Below are 19434 nucleotides of genomic sequence, written 5' to 3'. Positions count from 1 at the left end.
TTAATCCATTTGGAAATTATTTGTTTGAGTGCAGTGTAAAGAAGAGAGTGAGTTCTTCTTAGCATTACTTTTTAATCATTAATACTTTCCTCAGGGATCAGCTATGTCAATTCTGCTATTTATAAGGTCTCATACTTTTTTTGCAGAGACAATGCTGGTTCATCACACAATTTCCTCTTCTTGGGCACACAAAAAAACTGCATTTCTCAGCCTTTTAAATGGTTGCATTGAGACCAGGTGCCTGAGTTCTCAACAATGGGAATGTGTGTGTGAATAATATGCCACAATTAAGAGCAAGTGGGAGTCTTCACATGCTTATGTTCCCTCTCAACCTATGGCTAGAAGCAAAGAACTCCGAGATATGGAGTGGGAAAATGGAAGAAGCCCAGATCTCCAAGTTGCAGGAGAGCACCAGGGAGAGCCCTGTGACCTTCATCAACTGGTGAGCTAAACAAGAAATAAAACTTGGTTGTGGCAAGTAAAACTGCTTCAGGGTGAACTAGATATTAGAGTATAATCAAGGATTACCCTCACTAATATAGTGTGCTTTCTTTCTTGGCTCTCTATTATGTTCCATTGATTTACTTGTTTAGCCTTGTGCCTAAACAACTCATCTTTGTGACTGTAGCTTTATATTAAATCTTAACACCCTATAGGAAAAGCTCCTGCTTCTCTTCTCCCTTACCTATTTCTTTTAAAAAATATCTTCTTGATTTGGTCCTCTGCTTTTCCATACACATTTTGAAAATCAGCTTGTCATGTTCCATGAAAAATTTTGGATTGTGATTATAATTATATTGAATCTATAGATCAATAATTTGAAGAGAACTGACATCCTGATGATTCTAAGTCTTCTCGGTCAATAGAGTAGATATGTCTATTGGTTTGGGTCTTCTTAAATAGCCTTCAAAAAGTTTTATAATTTTTATCCATTAAGGTGTTACATATTTTTATTATATTTATTCTAGCAAATTTGTTTTTTCTTTTGTACATGGCAACTTTTAATATTCAGTCTCTTAATTCTTTCTTGCTAGGATATAAAAATGAAATTGATTTTTAGATATTGATTTTTTATCTGGCTCTTTTTGGTAATTTTGATCATTTTAATGTGGATATTTTTGGGTTTTTTCTTTGCAAGTAATCATTACAACTGCACATATTAAGTTTTGCTTCTTTCATTTCAATGCTTATAGAGTTCTCCCCCCTTACTGTATTGGCTAGGACCTGCAATACAGTATTGAGTAGAAGTGGAAATAAAATGCATGATTCATAATTTTTAAGGAAAACTTTCTAACATTTTACCATTAGAATACTTGTTGTAGTGTTTTGGTAGGTGCCTTTTATCAGGTCAAGAAGTTTCCTTCTGCTCTGTGATATGAGTTTTTATCATGAACGAGTGTGGATTTCATCATATTTTTATGAGAAGAGCACAAAGTTTTCTGGTTTAATCTCTGAATGTGATGAATTACATTAATAGTTTTTTTTAAGTCAACACTTGGTTTAATTTTTTTTTTTTTTTACCTTTGCTTTGTCATATTTCTTTCTGCCTTGCAATGCTTGCTAAGGCCATGAGGAATGGTTAATGATTCTTGCAAAACCAAGGTAATAGATTAATGTGAATAAACATGGATCAACATTATTTTCACATATCACTTAATAGAAATAATTTCTTAATAAATTTTCTCTTACTTGCAACTCTTTATCCATTTTTGATAGTGAGGAAGATTTGGGTAAAGAGAGAATGAAAACAGTAAGGTGAGGAATTGCAGATATATGTGGAATCTGTTAACAGCAAAGGCATTCTCAAGTTTCTAGTTTACCTCTAAGTAATTATTTTATTTAAATTAAGATTAAGCTATATTGATGGCATTTGCCAGAAAGGGGCCTATTTAACTTTAAATGGTTTTTCTTTTATTTTTGGACAAATACTGCTATTAAAATATGATTATAAATATTTTATAAATATTAAGAAAGAAAATGTTTTGCTTTTGCTTTATTTAAAACTAATCTTAGACTTTGCCTCCAGTCGGGATGGAGAAACAAGAACCTCCTGCCTGAAACCAAAAAGCTGGCCTATCTATTCAAAATAATACACTTAATACATTGAATATCAGCAATAGGATTACTAAATGCAATATTGTATGCTAGATTGGATCCTGGAACAGAAAAAGGATATTAGTGGAAGAATCGGTGAGATCTAAATAAAGTCTGGAGTTTGGAGTTTGGTTAATATTAATGAACAATGCTTTTTTTCCCTTAGTTTTAACAAATGTACCATGGTACTATGACATGCTAACCTTAGGGGAGACTGGGTGTACAGGAACTCTGTAACATCTCTGCAACTTTCTACAAATTTAAAAATATTCCAAAGAAATTAAAAAAAAAAAAAGACTGTGCCAAGAGCTCTGGAAGCATAAAAGAGGTTATAATAACTTCTGCTTGTCATTATTGGAAAAGGATTTATAAAAGAGATGATTGGGTAAGTAAGAGTGTATATGGGCACAATGATGGGAAACAAAGGGTCACTGTTGAGGAAATGGCAAGATGTTCATTATTGCCAAGTATAGGATAGAATAGTAGGTAAACATAAATGAACTTGGAAACTTATGTTAGACTTTCTCTAGAGAAAGTTTTGAATGCATGCTGAGAAATATGGTCTTTATTTTGTAGGCAATTAGGAGTTAGGAAAGTGACATCATTTGACTTGTGATTTATAAAAATAATTTTGATAGCGGGATGGAAGATGGTTTTATTTTGGAAATCCTGATTAACAGACTACAAATTTTGGAAATAAGCCTTTAGAGATTTTGTTATCAGAAGAGGGAAAGAGTAACTTACAGAAAAAATAGACTAGGAAATTCTATGTGGATCCTAGTACAGTTTTAGCATAAACTATTCAACTGGTGCTTAAAGATATATGCTCAAGAGTATGTATTACAGGATTATTCATAGTAACAATAACAGGAAACCATATGAATGCTTATCAGTAATAGAATATTGATATTGTCTCCACATTCTATAATGTTTTATAATCATTTTAAAGAATGATTTAGATTTATTTTTGTTAACTTGGGAGAGATTTACATGATGTATTATGGGAGAGAGCAAGTGGAGAACTTTATGAAATATTATCTATTTTTTATAAAAATAAATTAGAAAAAGGAAAATTATATATATTAAATGCAGGAGAAAATTATGAATGAATACATAGTACATTATTAACATTGATTTGGATGGTGAAGAATGGCAATTGAAAGATTGGGCAGATACGGGAAGGGAGAAGCAAATAAGATTGTTGAGAGAAATAGATGAAAAGACGATCACTAAAATGTTAACGACATTTTCTCAAAGTGATGAAATTTCAGCGTTTTCCCTCCTAATTTTATGCTTTTTTATATTATTTACTTTTTAAATTAAAAAAAAATACTTATTGTACTTAAAAAAAAATACTATTAAAAAGCTACTCTGACTGTGAAAAAGCCACTACTGAGCTTCTCATGATGCTGTGACCCTTGTACTAGAACATTACTTATTGTTTTCAAACGTCTTCTGAGCCCATCAGTGAGGCAGTTACCCAGTGGGTTTTCTAGCTTTTCATAGTATTTTCAATAAAAAGTATGTCTTTTTTTAAACTTCTTTTTTTTTCACCATCTGCCACAAGAGTTCTGACATTTCTAGTTGACTTAGTACAGGCCATTGTTTTCTCTAAGCTTCCAAAAACCATCCTGGCAGCAGTTGGCACCACCTCTCAAAGATTTAACATTAAATCCTGTATTATGAGTGAGTGTACCCCTTTAGGGATATAGTCTCTTTCTTTTATTAATATATTCAGCACTTCCACAGCCAGATAATGTCATGACTTAATCCTAGCTATTGGTTTGGAGGCTGGGTGGGGAAGTGGGAATAGACTCTGATGGCTGACAGTAGGAGTAGGAGATGACATTAGAGAACTGAATTTTCCAGCAGCAATTGGGGTGACAAGATTGCTATACAATAGAAGCCAACTGGCAGTGCTTAACCACATGTTAACAAGTTGGGTACAAATATTGTAATGAGCAGCAAGGTCAGAGTGGCAGCCAGAGAAACATGACATTCAAATGCTATAGAGTTAAAAAGAACACAGAGTTCTTAGGGGCAAGAGAGATGGGCAGCCAACAATGATATTGCTCAATCTCTATCATCAAAATAAATCAAGAATGTGTGAGAGAGGCTAAGGACAGATATCCTAATCAAAAATCACAATCCATTGTCCAGTTTTCACATCTGGGCCAGTTCTTAGAACCAGAATTTCTTGCCTGAAGGAAGAATCAAGTGCCTACTAAGAAAGATCCTGCAACAGTGTAGAAAGGCGGTATGATCATGACTTCCTCAGTTGGTTCCAAAAGGGACCTATGACAACTTACTCAGGGAACCCCACATATTAGGTCTTTGGGATGCTGCATCTAAGTTGACATTGAAACCTGGAGATCTGGAGTCCTAATGTAAGTAAGTTTAGCTCATAGTACACACACTTTGGTCCCTGGATCCCCCCATGATCATGTCTATGGTTGCCAAATGTATACTTGAATTGAACATATTTGGTAGTTGGCAGAACCTTCATATTGGTTCTTTGACTATAAAATAAGATCTATTATAGCAGAAAAAGCTATCGGTGAAACTGTTCATCTGCTAGCCAAGATAGTGGAATTAAAAAAAAAATGTATCTGGGGGAAATGGCAGATACGAGTATCACTTTTAAAGACTTAAAGATGCAGTGATAGTGGTTCCCATCTAATCCACTTTCAATTCACTTGTCTGGATCCCACAAAAACCAGACAGATCCTAGAAAATGACAGTGAACAATCAAACTCAACCAAGTAGGTAGGACTCAATGTGGTATCTTTGCTAGGAAATACCTCAGGTATGTGGTATTCAGCTGCTGAGCTGGCCATATCGATCATAAAAAAAATGTGTCAGAAACAGTTCACATCTACTTGGGACAGACATCAATGTATATCTATAGTCTTGCTTCAATTTAAATTAACTTGTTCACTAACTGTAATAACATAAAGAGAAGTAGCCTGTATGGATACTTCAGTCCACTATATCAATGACATCATATGAATCTTGGGTAAAATAAGCAAGAAGTGCAAGTGCGTTGGAGGTTCCAGTAACACACACGTACTCCCAAGAGTGGGAGATAAATACTGCAAAGATTTAGGGCCTGCCACACTAGGAAAATTTTAAGGGTCTAGTGGTCTTGGATAGGTTGAGAAATCTCCTCTCAAATAAAAGACAAATTATTACATCTCGACCACCCTTGCTGAAGAAGGGAGCACAATTCCTTGTAAGTCTCTTAGAATATGATAGCCTCTCTTGGAAATACTGCTTCAACTCATATATTAGATGACATGAAAAACTAGCATTTTGTGAGAGAACCAGAGCAGAAATGTTCAGGATGTGGTGCAAAAGCCCTGACACTTGGGCCAAGCAGCCTGGTATACCATATGGGATTAGAGGCATCTGTAGTAGAAAAAGATACTGTTTGGAAGTTTTGGCATGTGATAGGAGAATCACCAAGTAGTCACCTAGAGCAAGGCCATGGAATCTGCAATGGAGACTCATACACTTTTGAGAAAAAGTTCCTGGCTGCTACTGGGCCCTAATAGAATGGAATGCCTGACCCTGGGACAACAAGTAGCCATGGGGCTAGCCTCACCTACTATGAGCTGGACTCAGTCATACTCACTGTAGTAGGCAAAATAATGTCCACGTCTTATTCCCCAGAACCACTGAATGTTACCTTACATAACAAAAGTGACTTTGCCAATGTGGTTAAGGATTTTGAGGTGGGATATTATGTTAGATTATCTCAATATTTTCCCAAAGATGCTTAAAAGTGGAAAAAGGAAACGGAGGGAGATTTGACCTAAGAAAAAGTCAGAGTGATTCAGTGTGAAAAGGACTTGACCTGCCTTTGCTGGCTTTGAAGATAGAGGAAGCGGCCATAAATTAAGGAGTAAGAGTGTCCTCTGAAGCTGGAAGAAGTAAAGAAATGGATTCTCCCATAGAGCCTCCAGAAAAGAACACGGCCATGGCTGACACCTTGATTTTAGCCCAGTGAGACCGATTTTTAATTTCTGAGCTACAGCAATGTAAGATGATAAATTTGTATTGTGTTATGTCAATAATTTGTGGTAATTTGTTACATGGCAATGGGGAATATCTACTCACCATGTCATGAGGTTAGGCAGGCCCTCCTGTAGACCATCATAAGATGAAAGTGGTTTATCTATGATCATCCCCAGGCAGGGCCAGGGGACACAGTGAGGTGCATGAGAAGGTGCCCCAGACCCATGTGTCATCCATTACTATTGCACCAATGACTCTGTCTAAACTAAGCTATATACTAATAATGACATACGAAGGTCCCTTATGAACAGTTCATGAAAGAGTGTTGTAGTCATCAGAATGTACCTCTCAGATCTCCAACTGCAAGGTGTGTAATTGATGGAAGGCTCCAGTTGCTGTGCTTAAAATCTGTCCCTGTTTAATATGAAAGTCATATTTCCAACTGCCTGCTTTCAGCTAATAACTGACCATGGTGAGAATACTAAGAAAAGCTCATTCTTGAAAGATGAAAGACTCTTTCGATAGATGGCATTGGCTCAAAGACTGTCTATCAGCTTTGCAAAAACTTTCTTAGAAATGCAATGCTATCTAAGACCTTCCCTTCTCCACCTTTTTCCCCTCCTTTTCTCCTCCACAGGGGTGAAACCTGTATTACAGTCTCAGGGCTCTCTCAGTCTTCTCTTGACCCCTCCCCATTTCTGCCTCTCAAGCATTTTTCTCAACACATCTCTTGCATGTATAATTCCATTTTGGTGTCTGCTTCTTGGAAGGATCAGAACTAACGCAAGTAGAGAAAGAGGAATTTTGATACATGGATAGTCAGCTTTTTATGTGTAGGCACAAATAAAAAGTGGACTGGAGCTGCACTATAGACTCACTCAGGGGTGGCTCAGAAAGACAGCAATGAGAGAAACATTCTCAAATAGGCAGAGTTTCAGGCAGCACATCTGATCATACATTTTGTGTGGAATAAGAAGTTATAAAAAGTTAGAATATACACGGATTCATGAGCAGTGGCAAATGGCTTAACTGGTCAAGAACCTAGAAGGAGAAATATTGGTAAATTAGGGACACTTGACAATAATGATGAACAAAAAAGAATCAACCAACTATAGTTAGTTCAGTGGCGATGTGCAAACACAGCTTCGGGCTCAGCGGTCAAGCTCTATCATCTTAAGTGCTGTCCTATGGCTCTTTATGACTCAGAAAATTTTTTCTGGTAGAATTTTTCCTGCCCCTGATATGTCCCTTCTCTCTTTGCCACTCACTAACCTGGGGAGAGAACTCTGTATCAGAAATAATTGGAGAAGAAAAGGATCATAGAAGCAAAGCAAAGGAAAAAAAAGATAATTCCAAAGGAAACAATATAAATTTTAAAAAGCCTAAATATTGACTAACTAATCAATAATAATATTATACACAGCTAGGAACTATTTTCAGCATGTATTATGTATGCTAGAGCATATTCATTTGTGTTCTTCTAAGTGGTTTACAGTAGAAAATCCTAAGAGAATCACTCTACTAAGCAAAATAACAATTAGATATGTTCACATAGCTGTTCTTATAACACAACTATTCTTACTTTTATGTTCCATGCTGAATAGTGTCATGTACAATCAAAATCTCCTATTCGATACCTTGACCCTCTTTTCCTACCTATGTTCCATGTACAAGAAGAAAATAAATTATCTATAATTAATTTATTTTATAAGTGTTAGAGTATAAATAATTATTTTTTATAAAAGTTTCTGTTTCTTTATTCTCCGCAGCCACTGAATATACATATCATCCATGATCCTCTCAGTAATAAAACTAAAAAGAGATAAGAAAAGAGACAGACCTTATATCTACTGTGATCCTTATAATGAAATCTACTATTTGTCAGAGAAACATGGAATGATTCTGGAAAAGCTGACCTTCAAACTTTACTATTTGCTCCCCAATCCAATGCACTGACCAGATTCCATGTGAGGCAAACAAATGGCCCACCACCCTCTAGGATTCTACCAGGTTACCTTTGAAATGCGAAGGCATGCTGCTCACAGAAGAGGATAGTGGCTACAAGGACTCCAAAGCTATAAAACTTCATCCCAACAGTGATCTGTGGAAAAACAAAATTATCTGAAGAGAAAGACCCTGATAGCTTGTTACACAAGAGCCTTCTTTACACAGTGGTTAAAATATAATGACATGTTTCCTCTCATTTCTGTAATTAATCAACTTAGCTTTCATTTCCACTCTCAAGAAGAAAGTATGATGAGAGTTGTTGTTCTTAGTTTAGACTATCTGGAAAATATTTAACTTAGTAAGGAAAACGAGGCCAAGAATTAAAAGATAGTAATATAGCAGGAATGTACTGAGTTTGTTGGAGAGCCATAGCAGTAGAGTATCGACTAATGAATCATAAGCCATGCTGAAGGCGGTCTCCAGTGGAATACTAAAAACATCTCCCTTTGCCTGTCTTTTTCAACATTTACAGTTTAGATGAAGATGTAGAAGGTGAGTTTCTCGAATCTGTGGCTGATACAAGGATGAGAAGGAGAAATTATAAGGAGGATTACAGAATCTCCATTCAAAAAAATTTTTTTTGTCCATATGGAATAATGGATCCATCCCTAAAGGATAAGAATACTATCCTATTGGGAGCTCTTTGGACCAGTAAAGAAATCAGATTACTTTAAATTATGTATATTTAGGGAAGCCCACTATAATATTTATTATCTAAATCAAAGCCCATGTGGTGTAAGCCCTGACCTTTTTTTTCTTTTTTGTAATGCAAGTGCCTGATTTAAGATTTGATTGCTGAGTCATCCACTTCAAAGACAGCTATCTGAAATACACACCTTGCTAGCCACAGGACTAGGAAAAGACCTAAGCCACTTACTAAGGCTCTTTTGTTCTAGAGATCTTGGTTGATTTTAATAACTGACCATTTTTGCTGCTCGTTTTCTCTTTTCCTGTGTTTCAAATCTCTGCTCTTGTTTTAAATTCACCAATAAAGGGTGAGACTGAGAAACCCTATGCCCCCATCCTCAACCCAGATAAAAGCAGAACCTAAGGCCCAGTTCCTTGGGCTGGCGATTCTGTCTCTCTCTGTCTCTCTCTCTGTCACTCTCTGTCTCTCTCTGTCTCTCTCTTTCTCTCTCTCTCTTTTCTCTCTCATGACCTCACTGTGTGGCCCCAGGTGTGCTGTGTAATTTTTAGTTCCTGTTATTAAACTTGTATCTTTTCAAAGTTTCCTGGTGATTATTGCTATAAAGGTGTCTTACAATCATAATAAAAACCACAAGGGCTAGTCTAGCCACAGCCACAACATTGGTTATTGATAGGCTGAGACTGGCATGAAACAACCCACCACATGTCATTCTGAAGGTAGCATCATATAACATTTTTGTCTGGTACAAGGCCATATCTACTCTCTGTAAGTGGAATGAGCTCTGGTACCCTTCGTCCATTCCTACTGACAAATGCATTTGAATGTTCTTGATTCAGGGCAGGCAAATTTGCTAAATAAATTAAACCCCCCATGATGGACTTGAAAAGTTTTGAGATTTCAAAGTTATGGAAACATATTTAATGGAGCAAGGTATCCTCCACTGAAACTACCTTTTAAAAAATTATCTTATTATTTTTTAATTATAGTTGACATACAATATTATATTAATTTGAGGTGTACAGCACAGTGATTAGACAATTATATAATTTATGAAGTCGTCATCTCAATATATCTAGTACCCATCTGATTCCATACATAGTTATTACAATACTGACTATATTTTCCATTCTATACTCTATAATGATTTTGTAACTACCAATTTATATCTCTTAATCCTCTCCCTTTTTCACCCATTCCCCACTTCCCAAACTGACAACCATCAAAATCTTTTCTGTATCTATGAGCTTGTTTCTGTTGTTTGTTTATCCTGTTTTCTAGATTCTACATATGATACTTGTCTTTCTCTGACTTATTCCACTCAGCACAATACTCTCTAAGATCTATGTTGTTGCAGATGGCAAGATTTCATTCTATTTATGGCTTAGTAATATTCCATTGTATGTATGTATCACCTCTTCTTTATTCGTTCATCCACTGATGGACACCCAGGTGGCCTTCATATCTTGGCTATTGTAACTAATGCTGCAATGGACATATGAATTTACATCAAAGTAGTGTTTTGTGTTTCTGCAAATAAATATTCAGAAGCGGGATTACTGGGTCCTTGTCTGCTGTTATAGTCTTTGTTTTAAAGTCTATTTTGTCTTCTTTAAGAATTGCTACCCCAGCTTTTTTTTTTGTTTCCATTTTCATGAAACATCTTTTTTTATTCTTTTTCTTTCAGTCTATATGTGTCTTTCGAACTGAAGTGAGTCTCTCGTAGGCAGCATATGTAAGGGTCTTGTTTTCTTACTCATTTAGCTACCATTTGCCTTTTGATTGGATCAATTAATACATTGACATTAAAGTAATTGTTGATAGATATTTAGTTATTGCCAATTTATTATGTATATTTTTATCTTTTTATCTTTTTTCTTCTTAGAAAAGTTCCTCCAACATTTCCTGTAATACTGGCTTGGTGGTGATGAACTCCTTTAGCTTTCTCTTGTCTGGGAAGCTCTTTATCTGTCCTTCAATTCTAAATAATAGCTTTGCTGGGTAGACTAACCTTGGTTGTAGATCCTTTATTTCATCACTTCGAATATTTCTTGCCAATCCCTTCTGGCCTGTAAATTTTCTGTTGAGAAATCAGCAGACAGTCTTATGGGAGCTCCATTGTAGGTAACTAACCGCTTTTCATTTGCTCTCTTAAGATTCTCTTTTGTCTTTAACCTTTGGCATGTTCATCATGATGTGTATTGGTGTAGGCCTCTTTGGGTTCATCTTGTTTGGGACAACACTCTCTGTGTTTCCTGGGCTTGTATGTCTATTTTCTTCACTAGCTTAGGGGAATTTTTAGTCATTATTTCTTTAAAAAGGTTTTTAATTCCTTCCTCTCTCTCTTCTCCTTCTGGCACCTCTATGATGTAACTGTTGGTATACTTGTTGTTGTCTCAGAGGCCCCTTAAACTATCCTCGTTTTTTAAAAATTCTCTTTTCTTCTGTTCTAATTGAGTGTTTTCTACTACTTTATCTTCTAAATCACTGATTTAATCCTCTGCTTCATCTAACCTACTGTTAATTACTCCTAAGGTATTCTTTATTTCAGTTATTGTAGTCTTCATTTCTGACTGGTTCTTTTTAGTGTTTTCTATTTCCATTTTTATGCTTCCTATCTCTTTGTTAAAGTTCTCATGGACTTAATCTACTTTTCCCCTAAGTTCACTGAACATCCTTATAACAGGTGTTTTGAACTCTATATCTGGTAAATTACTTGTCTACATTTTATTTAGTTCTTTTTCTGGAGCTTTGTTCTGTTCTTTCATTTGGGACATGTTTTTTGTCTTCCCATTTTGGCTGCCTCTCTGTGTTTGTTTCTATGTATTAGAAACAAATGCTATGTCTCCTGGTCTTAGCAGAGTGGCCTTATGTAGTAAGCGTGCTATGCAGCCCAATGGCACAGCCTTCCCTGGTTACCTGAGCCGGATGCTCTAAATACGTCCTCTGTATATGTTGTGTGTGCCCTTCTGTTGTAGTTGAGCCTTGGTTGCTGTTTGTTTGTCAATGGGAGGGATTGACCTTTAGGCTGATTGGTTTTGATGACTAGCCATGACCAGTGAAGGAGCTGTTGTGCTGGGGCTGACCCTACAGATCAGGATTCACTTTAGCAGGGCTCTTGTGCCTGCCCTGTCTGCCCTTTGTATGTCTTGTCTTTAGATGTGCCCCCAGGTAGTACTCAGGCTCAGATTGAAGCTGGCCACCAGATGAGCAGGCCGGGACCTCCAGGGAGGGGCCTGCCACAGGCTAAGTTCAGCTGCAGCCTGTACCCTGCCCAGGGCCACCTGGCATGAGCCACGAAGCAATCTGCAGATGGCCACCACCTGGACTGGGTTTGGAAGTGCCTCAAGAGGCCAAACTGCAATCTGAGGTCAGCGGCTGCTAGTGCTGGGTTTGGGGCTGCTCAGCAAGAAGTACGGGGCATGTTTAGGTTTTGTAAATCTTTGAGAGATTTTAGGAAGCCTGCAGTATAACCCAAGACAGGTCATTTGTATGGAAACTTCACTGGAAGTAGCTTGAGTGGGCATGAAAGTTGGGAAGGGTGAGGTCTCAGGGACTAACCCAGGCCAGGTGACCAGTGTTTGCTATGTTGCCTGAGACTCAGATATGGCAGCCACTTGGGTCTGCAAGCTGTGGGGGGTAGGGTTTAATAAACAACAATGCCACTGCCAGCACTTCTGTCTAGGAGAAAGCTGCCCCTCCAGCCCTCACTCTGAAACCAGAAAACTCAGTTCTTCCCTGTATATCTCCTTCAAAACACTTTCCCAACACTGAAATTCAGAGCAAATGAGTCCACGAGTTGGTAAGTTCATGCGGGCCCCTTTAAGAAGAGCACCTGGGACTCCCTCGGCCCTCTGTCTCACTCATCCATAATCTCTGCTGGTTTTCACAACCAGAAGTTGTGAGGACCTCTATTCCCAGCACTTGGGATGGGGAGCCCAGTCTGGTGCCAGGACCCCTTGCTCTTCTAAGAAGATCTCTGCAGCTGATATATTTCTCCCAATTCTCCACTGCCACATGAGGGGGTGGGACCAGCCCATTTCATACCTCTGCCCCTCCTATCAGTCTCAAAGTGGCCTCTTCTGTGTGTCCCCAGTTGTAGGATTCTGTTCAGCTAAATTTTAGGTAACTCCCAATAATGGCCATTATGCAGTTTATTTGTAATTTCGATGTGGTTGTAAGAGGAGGCAGGCACAAGATTTACCAACTCTGCCATCTTGACCAGAACTCTGAAACTATCTTTTATATAAGAAAGAAGGAGAAAAAAAAGAAAATACATATGTATCTGCTTGTTAGTAGAAAAAGAAACATAGAAACACAGATCAGAAATTAATAAGATTGGTTACCTACAGCAGGTAGGTGGAAAACTGAGTGGAAAATATGGGGGAATAAAAACAGGGTAGAAGAGATGAGAGAGGTACCCTTCTTTGAGTAACATTTTTAAATACTTCTAAATTTTACAAGGATGTTAACTTTTCACATACTCGAAACATACAAACAAGTAAATAAAATGAATACAAACAAAATAAATTAAATTAATTGTGTTTCAAATGAATAACATAACCACACTGAAGGGGAGAGGGGGAAAAAACTAACCCAAATGACTTTTGCCTTTTCTTTCTTTTTACACAAAAAGCAACTTTAAAATAGTAGTAGGTTAAATGTTACTGACAAGTTTTGTCAAATTTTGTGCTCTCTACTTTGTATCCTGTTTTCTCTCTGAGTTTACATTTCTTCTTGCTGAAGCAATCTTTTAAAAGTTTTTTATTGAAGATCTATTGCTAGTAAATTCTGTTATGCTCTGTATAGCTAACAATAACCTTATCTGCCCTCACTTTTAAATACTAGTTTAGCTGAATGTGATATTCTAGTGTGACAGGTCCTCCATTGTCTTTTGGCATCTACTGTTGTATAATATGCTACTCAGGTAATTATCCTGCAGATCAGCTGTCCTTTCTACTCAATGACTTTTAAGGGGTTATCATTATTTTTGATGTTCCCCAGATCTATTGCTCTGGTCTAGATATGGATTTTTTTTTTTATTATCTTGCTTGGTACACAACATAACTTTCATCTGAGGATTTAGATGCTTTTTTTAAATTTTGGAAACCCGTTTGATTATTACTTCAGCTATTGTATCTCTGCTAGTTCTTTTTAAGGGTACCCTTTGTAGTTCCTTGATCTACCCTTCCTCTCTTGTAACTTTCCTTCATGGCTTTAAAAATCATAAATTTTCCTCTGTTTGATGAGTTCTAGGTTTTTCAGCACTGCCTTTGAATTCACTAATTTACTCTTTGTGTCTAGTTTAGACTACATAGTCAATTATGGTAGATTTTAAAAATTATTTTAATAACCATATAAATCTTTTTCAACTTATATAACTGATTCTTTTTCACATTTATTCATTTCGTTTTATATAAGTATTTTGAAATACTATTTTAAAATATTTTACTGTTTAATATATATATATATATATATATATATAAAATTCCTTCAGAGGTATTGTTGAGAATCCTCAGAATACTTATTTTAAAGTCTGCATCAGACTGCTCTAGAAGACTAATTATATTTGGGGTAAATTCAAGCTCTGATTGATTTTGCTGGTTGCTTTTCTTAGCATTTGATTTGTTTTGTGATTTGGAACCTTAGTTTGCAGGCTCATTTTGAAGTCTTTTGTTTTCTTTTCCTGTCTTTTCCTTTATGCTCCTTTCTCTCCATTTTGCATATGCCTCCCTGGGCTTCCAGTCAAGAGCCTGTCTTACACTGGTTTTTGCAGTTTCTATGCTATGAGAATATTATAGCTTTCACAGAGCTTCACTTAATTACTGGCTTAGTTCTTCTGGTTTAATTACTCCTCTGTCTCCTAGAGAGCAGCAGCTGCAGCTAAACCAGGCCTAGGTAACATTGGACAGTAGCTTTTAAAAACTGAGGTACATACAGTGAAATTCACAGATCTTAAGTGTACCATTAGATTAGTTCTGAAAAATATGTATACTTGAGTATACATATCGAGGTATAGAAAATTTCCATTGCTTCACATCGCTCCCAATCAATTCTCCCCTTACTCCAGCAGCAGCTGTCCTAATTTTATTACTATAGATTAATTTTGCATGTCTTAAACCTGCATGGAATTATATATTGTCCTAGTCAGTTCAGGCTGCTACAACAAAAATACCATAGACTGGGTGGTTTAAATAATAAACATTAATTTTTCACAGTTCAGGAAAGTAGGAAGTCTGAGATCAAGGCATAGATTCGGTGTCTGGTAAGGACCTGCTTCCTAGTTCAAAGATGTCCACCTTCTTGCTGAATCCTCATATGGCAGAAAAAAAAGCAAGAGAGCTCTCTGGGGTGTCTACGCGCGCGCGCACGCACACACACACACACACACACACACACACACACACACGCACAGATACACCAATCTCATTCATGAGGGATCCATCATCATGACCTAATCACATCCCACAGCCTCACTTCCAAATACCATCACAGTGGGAATTAGTTGCAACATATGAATGAGTGGCAAGGGAAAGGGGACACAAACATTGAGTATATACAGAATGCACTCCTGCGTCAGGCTACTTTTGGATCAGCATGCTTTTAAAATTCTTTCATGTTGTTGCATATGCCAGCAATTGATTCTTTTTTATTGTTAAGTCATGTAACGCTATATTCATTCTCCTATTAAGAGACATCTGGGATGTTTTCAGTTTGGGTCTATTATAAATAGAACGGTTATGAACATATTTGTACAAAGCTTTTTTGTAGACAAATGTTTTAATTTCTCTTGGATAAATAACAAGGAATGGAATTGCTAGGTAATAGAGATGTTTAGTTTTATAAGCAACTATTATGATTTTTTCCCAAGGGGGCTGTACCATTTCACACTCTCACCAAGAGTGTATTAGAGTTCTAGTTGGTCCACATCCTTGTTGATATTTGATGCAATCTTTTTCATTTTAGCCATTGTAGTATGTGGTGGTATTTAATTTTGTTTTTAATTTACATTTTCAGGATGATTAATAATGTGAAGAATCTTTTCTGTCCTTCTCAGCATATGTATGTGTGTGTCTTCAAATTGTTTGTTTGATTTTTTTTTAATTAGGTTATTTGTCTTATTACTGAATTGTGGAGTTATTTATATATTGTGGACATCAGTCCTTTGTCAGGTAGAGGTACTATAAATATATCTTCCTCTGGGAAGTGTCTGTTGCATTCTTTTGACCATATTGAAAAATTTGGTTGTCTTTTTACTATAACTTGTGCGAGTTCTTTATATATTCTGGATACATATGTTTTGTATCCAGAATATATAAAGACATATAGACATATGTTTTGTCAATATCTCTGTCATCTTTTGCCTTACCCACTTTTTATTGGTGTATTTTGAAAAACAGAATTTTTTAAGTTTGCTGATTTCAATTTATCAGTTTTTCTTTAGTGGTTGATACTTTCTATGCCTTATCTAAGAATTTTTTAACTAATTCAAAGTCATGGAATTATTCTTCCTGAAGTTTTATCAATTTGCTTTTTACTTTTAGGTTTATGATTAACCTCAAATTAATTTTTGTATATGATATGAGGTAAAGACTGAGGTACTTTAATTTTCCTATGATCATCCAGTTGTTCTAACACCAGCTGCTAAAAAGACTTTCCTTCCCTCTTAGCATTGCTTTGTTATCTTTGCAAAAAAATCAATTGACTCTATAGCATAAATGAATCTATACCATAAAGTTTGCAGTGACTTTTTTTTTTCTAATAGCAATAATAACTAGAAAAGTTTTGTGTTTTATTTTCTAACTCTTTTTTCTCTTTGTCCTTCAGTTTGAACACTTTCTATTGATCTGGCTTCAAGTTCACTTACTCTTTTCCCTGTTATTGCAGTTTGCTGATAAATCTGTTGAAATAATTCCTCATTTCTATATCATACTATCATGTCTGACTTGTATTTGGATTATTTTTTAATTTTTCTTCTTACTGCTGCATTACCCTATCTGTTCATGCATGTTGTACACAGCCAATTTCTGCATCTAGTTTTTTCCTCTTTTTAAGTTAGGTCACATATTTACAATTTTTTTTCTCGAATGCCAGTTACTATGTATTAGGTCACATATTTACAATTTTTTTTCTCGAATGCCAGTTACTATAGAATGAAGTAAATAGTATTTATGCCCAGAACAGGACACATATCTCAGGATGCTAGTGTCGAGTTAGGCTGAGGCTGAATGGGTTTGGGCTTTGCTATTATTTTCATTAGATTTTTGTTCACTACAGTATTCTAATTATTTGAGAATAGGAGCAAATCCTTTCCTTTCGTGGGGATTGGGATTTGATTGCCTGAGAGTTTATCTAAGTTCTCCTGCTTTTCCCTCAGCTTTCAGCAGGCTCAGTCTTCCTTCACTGTAAGAAGTCTCTCAGCTCTCCTGCCTCCCCCATCACAGGCAGTCTTTCCATGTTTTTTATAATTTATACACTCTAAGTAGAATGATCCAAAAAAGTTAAAAATAGAAGATATATGGAAAGAGACATTAACAAAATAGAAACAAAAACTAGTGTGGAACAATAAAAAGTAATGAGGTCTCAAGCCACAGAAAGACATGGAGGAAACGTAAAGGCATTTTTCTAAATGAAATAAGCCAGTCCGAAAAGGCTACATACTATATAATTCCAATGATATGAAGTTCTGGAAAAGACAAAACTATGGAGACAGTAAAAAAAAGAGTGGTTGCCAAGGGCTTGGGGAGAGGGACGAATAGATGCATAAATGGAATGCAAAGCACTTTTAGACCAGTAAAACTATTCTGTATGATACTAGAATAATGAACACATATCATTATATATGTGTTAAGACACATAGAATTTGTACAACATAAAGAGTGAACCCTAATATAAACTATAGACTTTATAGTCAATAATAATGTATCAATATGTATTCATCAATTGTAACAAATTGTGCCACACTAATACAAGATGTAAATAATAGGGGAAACTGTGTGGCAGAGGAGGAGTATGTGGGAACTCTGTATTTTCCAATAGATTTTTCTGTAAACTTAAAACTGCTCTGAGAAGTAGTTTATTCATTAAACAAAGACAAAGATGACAGTGTTAGAATCAGACAAAGCAAGTTTAACCGATGCAAAGCATCAAACTAGCCAAAGATCAATTGAGATTGATAACAGGTATAATTAATCTACAGCAGTCATTTATGAGTTGAAAAATATCATTAAAATATAAAGCAAAATGTGATATAAATACAAAGATAAATAAAACATAGGGAAGACTTTAGCATACTACTATTGGTCTATGATAGACAAAACTAGAAATAGAGAATATATAGCCTGTTTCCCAGTGGGGAACGAGATGTCCCTTTCTGTATGAAACTTTAATCTTAGCTTATCTTTCTCACTGTGTTCCCCTAAGAACTTGATAAATGTAAACTACTGTCACTATGTTCCTAGGCAATATTACTTAAGGTAGAAATTAACCCTTGCTGAGTAAATTCTATCTAGACTGGGAGAAACCATAAATGATTGGGACATTATAGTCTTAGGCGTCTCTGAATGTGGTGATTTTTGTAAATGGAAATGCCTGTACAGAGACCCTAGAAGCTATGCCTATGGAGTTATTGCAAATGGTTGGTTACTATGGGGTATGGGGTTTCCAAGCCAGGGTGATTCTTATACTTGCCTGTTGTGAATCTCATTTCCTCACACATGAAATGTCATTTGGGGAGCCTGGGAAGCTGTGTAGACTGCTTCATTGTCTGCTGCAAGAACTACTCAAATGGGAGAGGACCTCTTGACATTGCTTTACTGTCAAGCTTTGGTTCTGTCTTATATATCTCTGAGTAAACTGGTGCTGAATAAGGCTGATGAAAGTCTTGTGAGTCTAAATGTTTAGTTGAACATAAGAAGACTCCTGGTGAATGTTGCAAAATGAAACACTCAATTTGGTTAATTTGTGGGGAATTTAATAAAAGTGTTGTTTATACCCATGTTGGCATGAGATAGGAAAATTACAAGGAGCTGTTCAGTATACCAAGACTAGCTACAGAAGGGCACTGAAAAGGTAAGAAACTGGAGACAGAGCCACATAGAGGGCTGCCTTACAGGAACTGTGACTTCCCTTTGAGGGACTCAGCCATTTTTTGCTAACCCTGCAGGGAAGAAGCTGGAAGAATAAAAGTCCTGACCTCACTGTCTTCTTTTCCTTTGTTCTCCTGGATAAGCAAATTATGGTACATGCATGCAACGAAGTATTCCTCAGCGGCAGAAAGGAGCAAACTACTGATTATATAACAAGTGGATGAATCTCAAAAATATCATGTCAAGTAAAACTAACCAGATACTACAAGATTTATGTTGTCCGATTCCATCTACATGACATATTAAAAAGGCAAAACCACAGAGACAGAAAATAGGTTCGTTCTTGCCAGGGGCTGGGGCTAGGGCATGGGCTGGGGAGGAAGAGATTATTAACTCACAAAGAGGTATAGGAGAATTTTTTGGAATGGTGGAAAGACTCTATATTTTGATTGTGGTGGTAGTCACACAGTTTTATACTGTTCAAATTCCTTAACATGGACACTTAAAAGTTGAAACTGTTGTAGAAAGGAAGGAAGGAAGGAAGGAAGGAAGAAAGGAAGGAAGGAAGGAAGGAAGGAAGGA

The 19434-nt window shown here is 36.3% G+C and overlaps 1 protein-coding gene across 1 annotated transcript in view; it reads right to left on the bottom strand.

Annotated features, from left to right (window-relative positions):
• Window positions 1-8301, bottom strand: part of CPB2 (carboxypeptidase B2) — a 39954-nt gene extending 31653 nt beyond the window's left edge. The window contains exon 1 of the mRNA XM_011370370.2: window positions 8127-8301. Coding sequence (XP_011368672.1) covers window positions 8127-8200 — 74 coding nt within the window. The 5' untranslated portion in view covers window positions 8201-8301. The remainder of the gene's footprint in view (window positions 1-8126) is intronic.
• Window positions 8302-19434: the final 11133 nt, after the last annotated feature.

This window comes from Pteropus vampyrus, unplaced genomic scaffold (genome assembly GCF_000151845.1).
Source record: "Pteropus vampyrus isolate Shadow unplaced genomic scaffold, Pvam_2.0 Scaffold167, whole genome shotgun sequence".
Lineage (NCBI taxonomy): Eukaryota > Metazoa > Chordata > Mammalia > Chiroptera > Pteropodidae > Pteropus > Pteropus vampyrus.
Note: the sequence above shows the minus strand (reverse complement) of the source record. Positions and strands in the feature narration are given on the sequence as shown.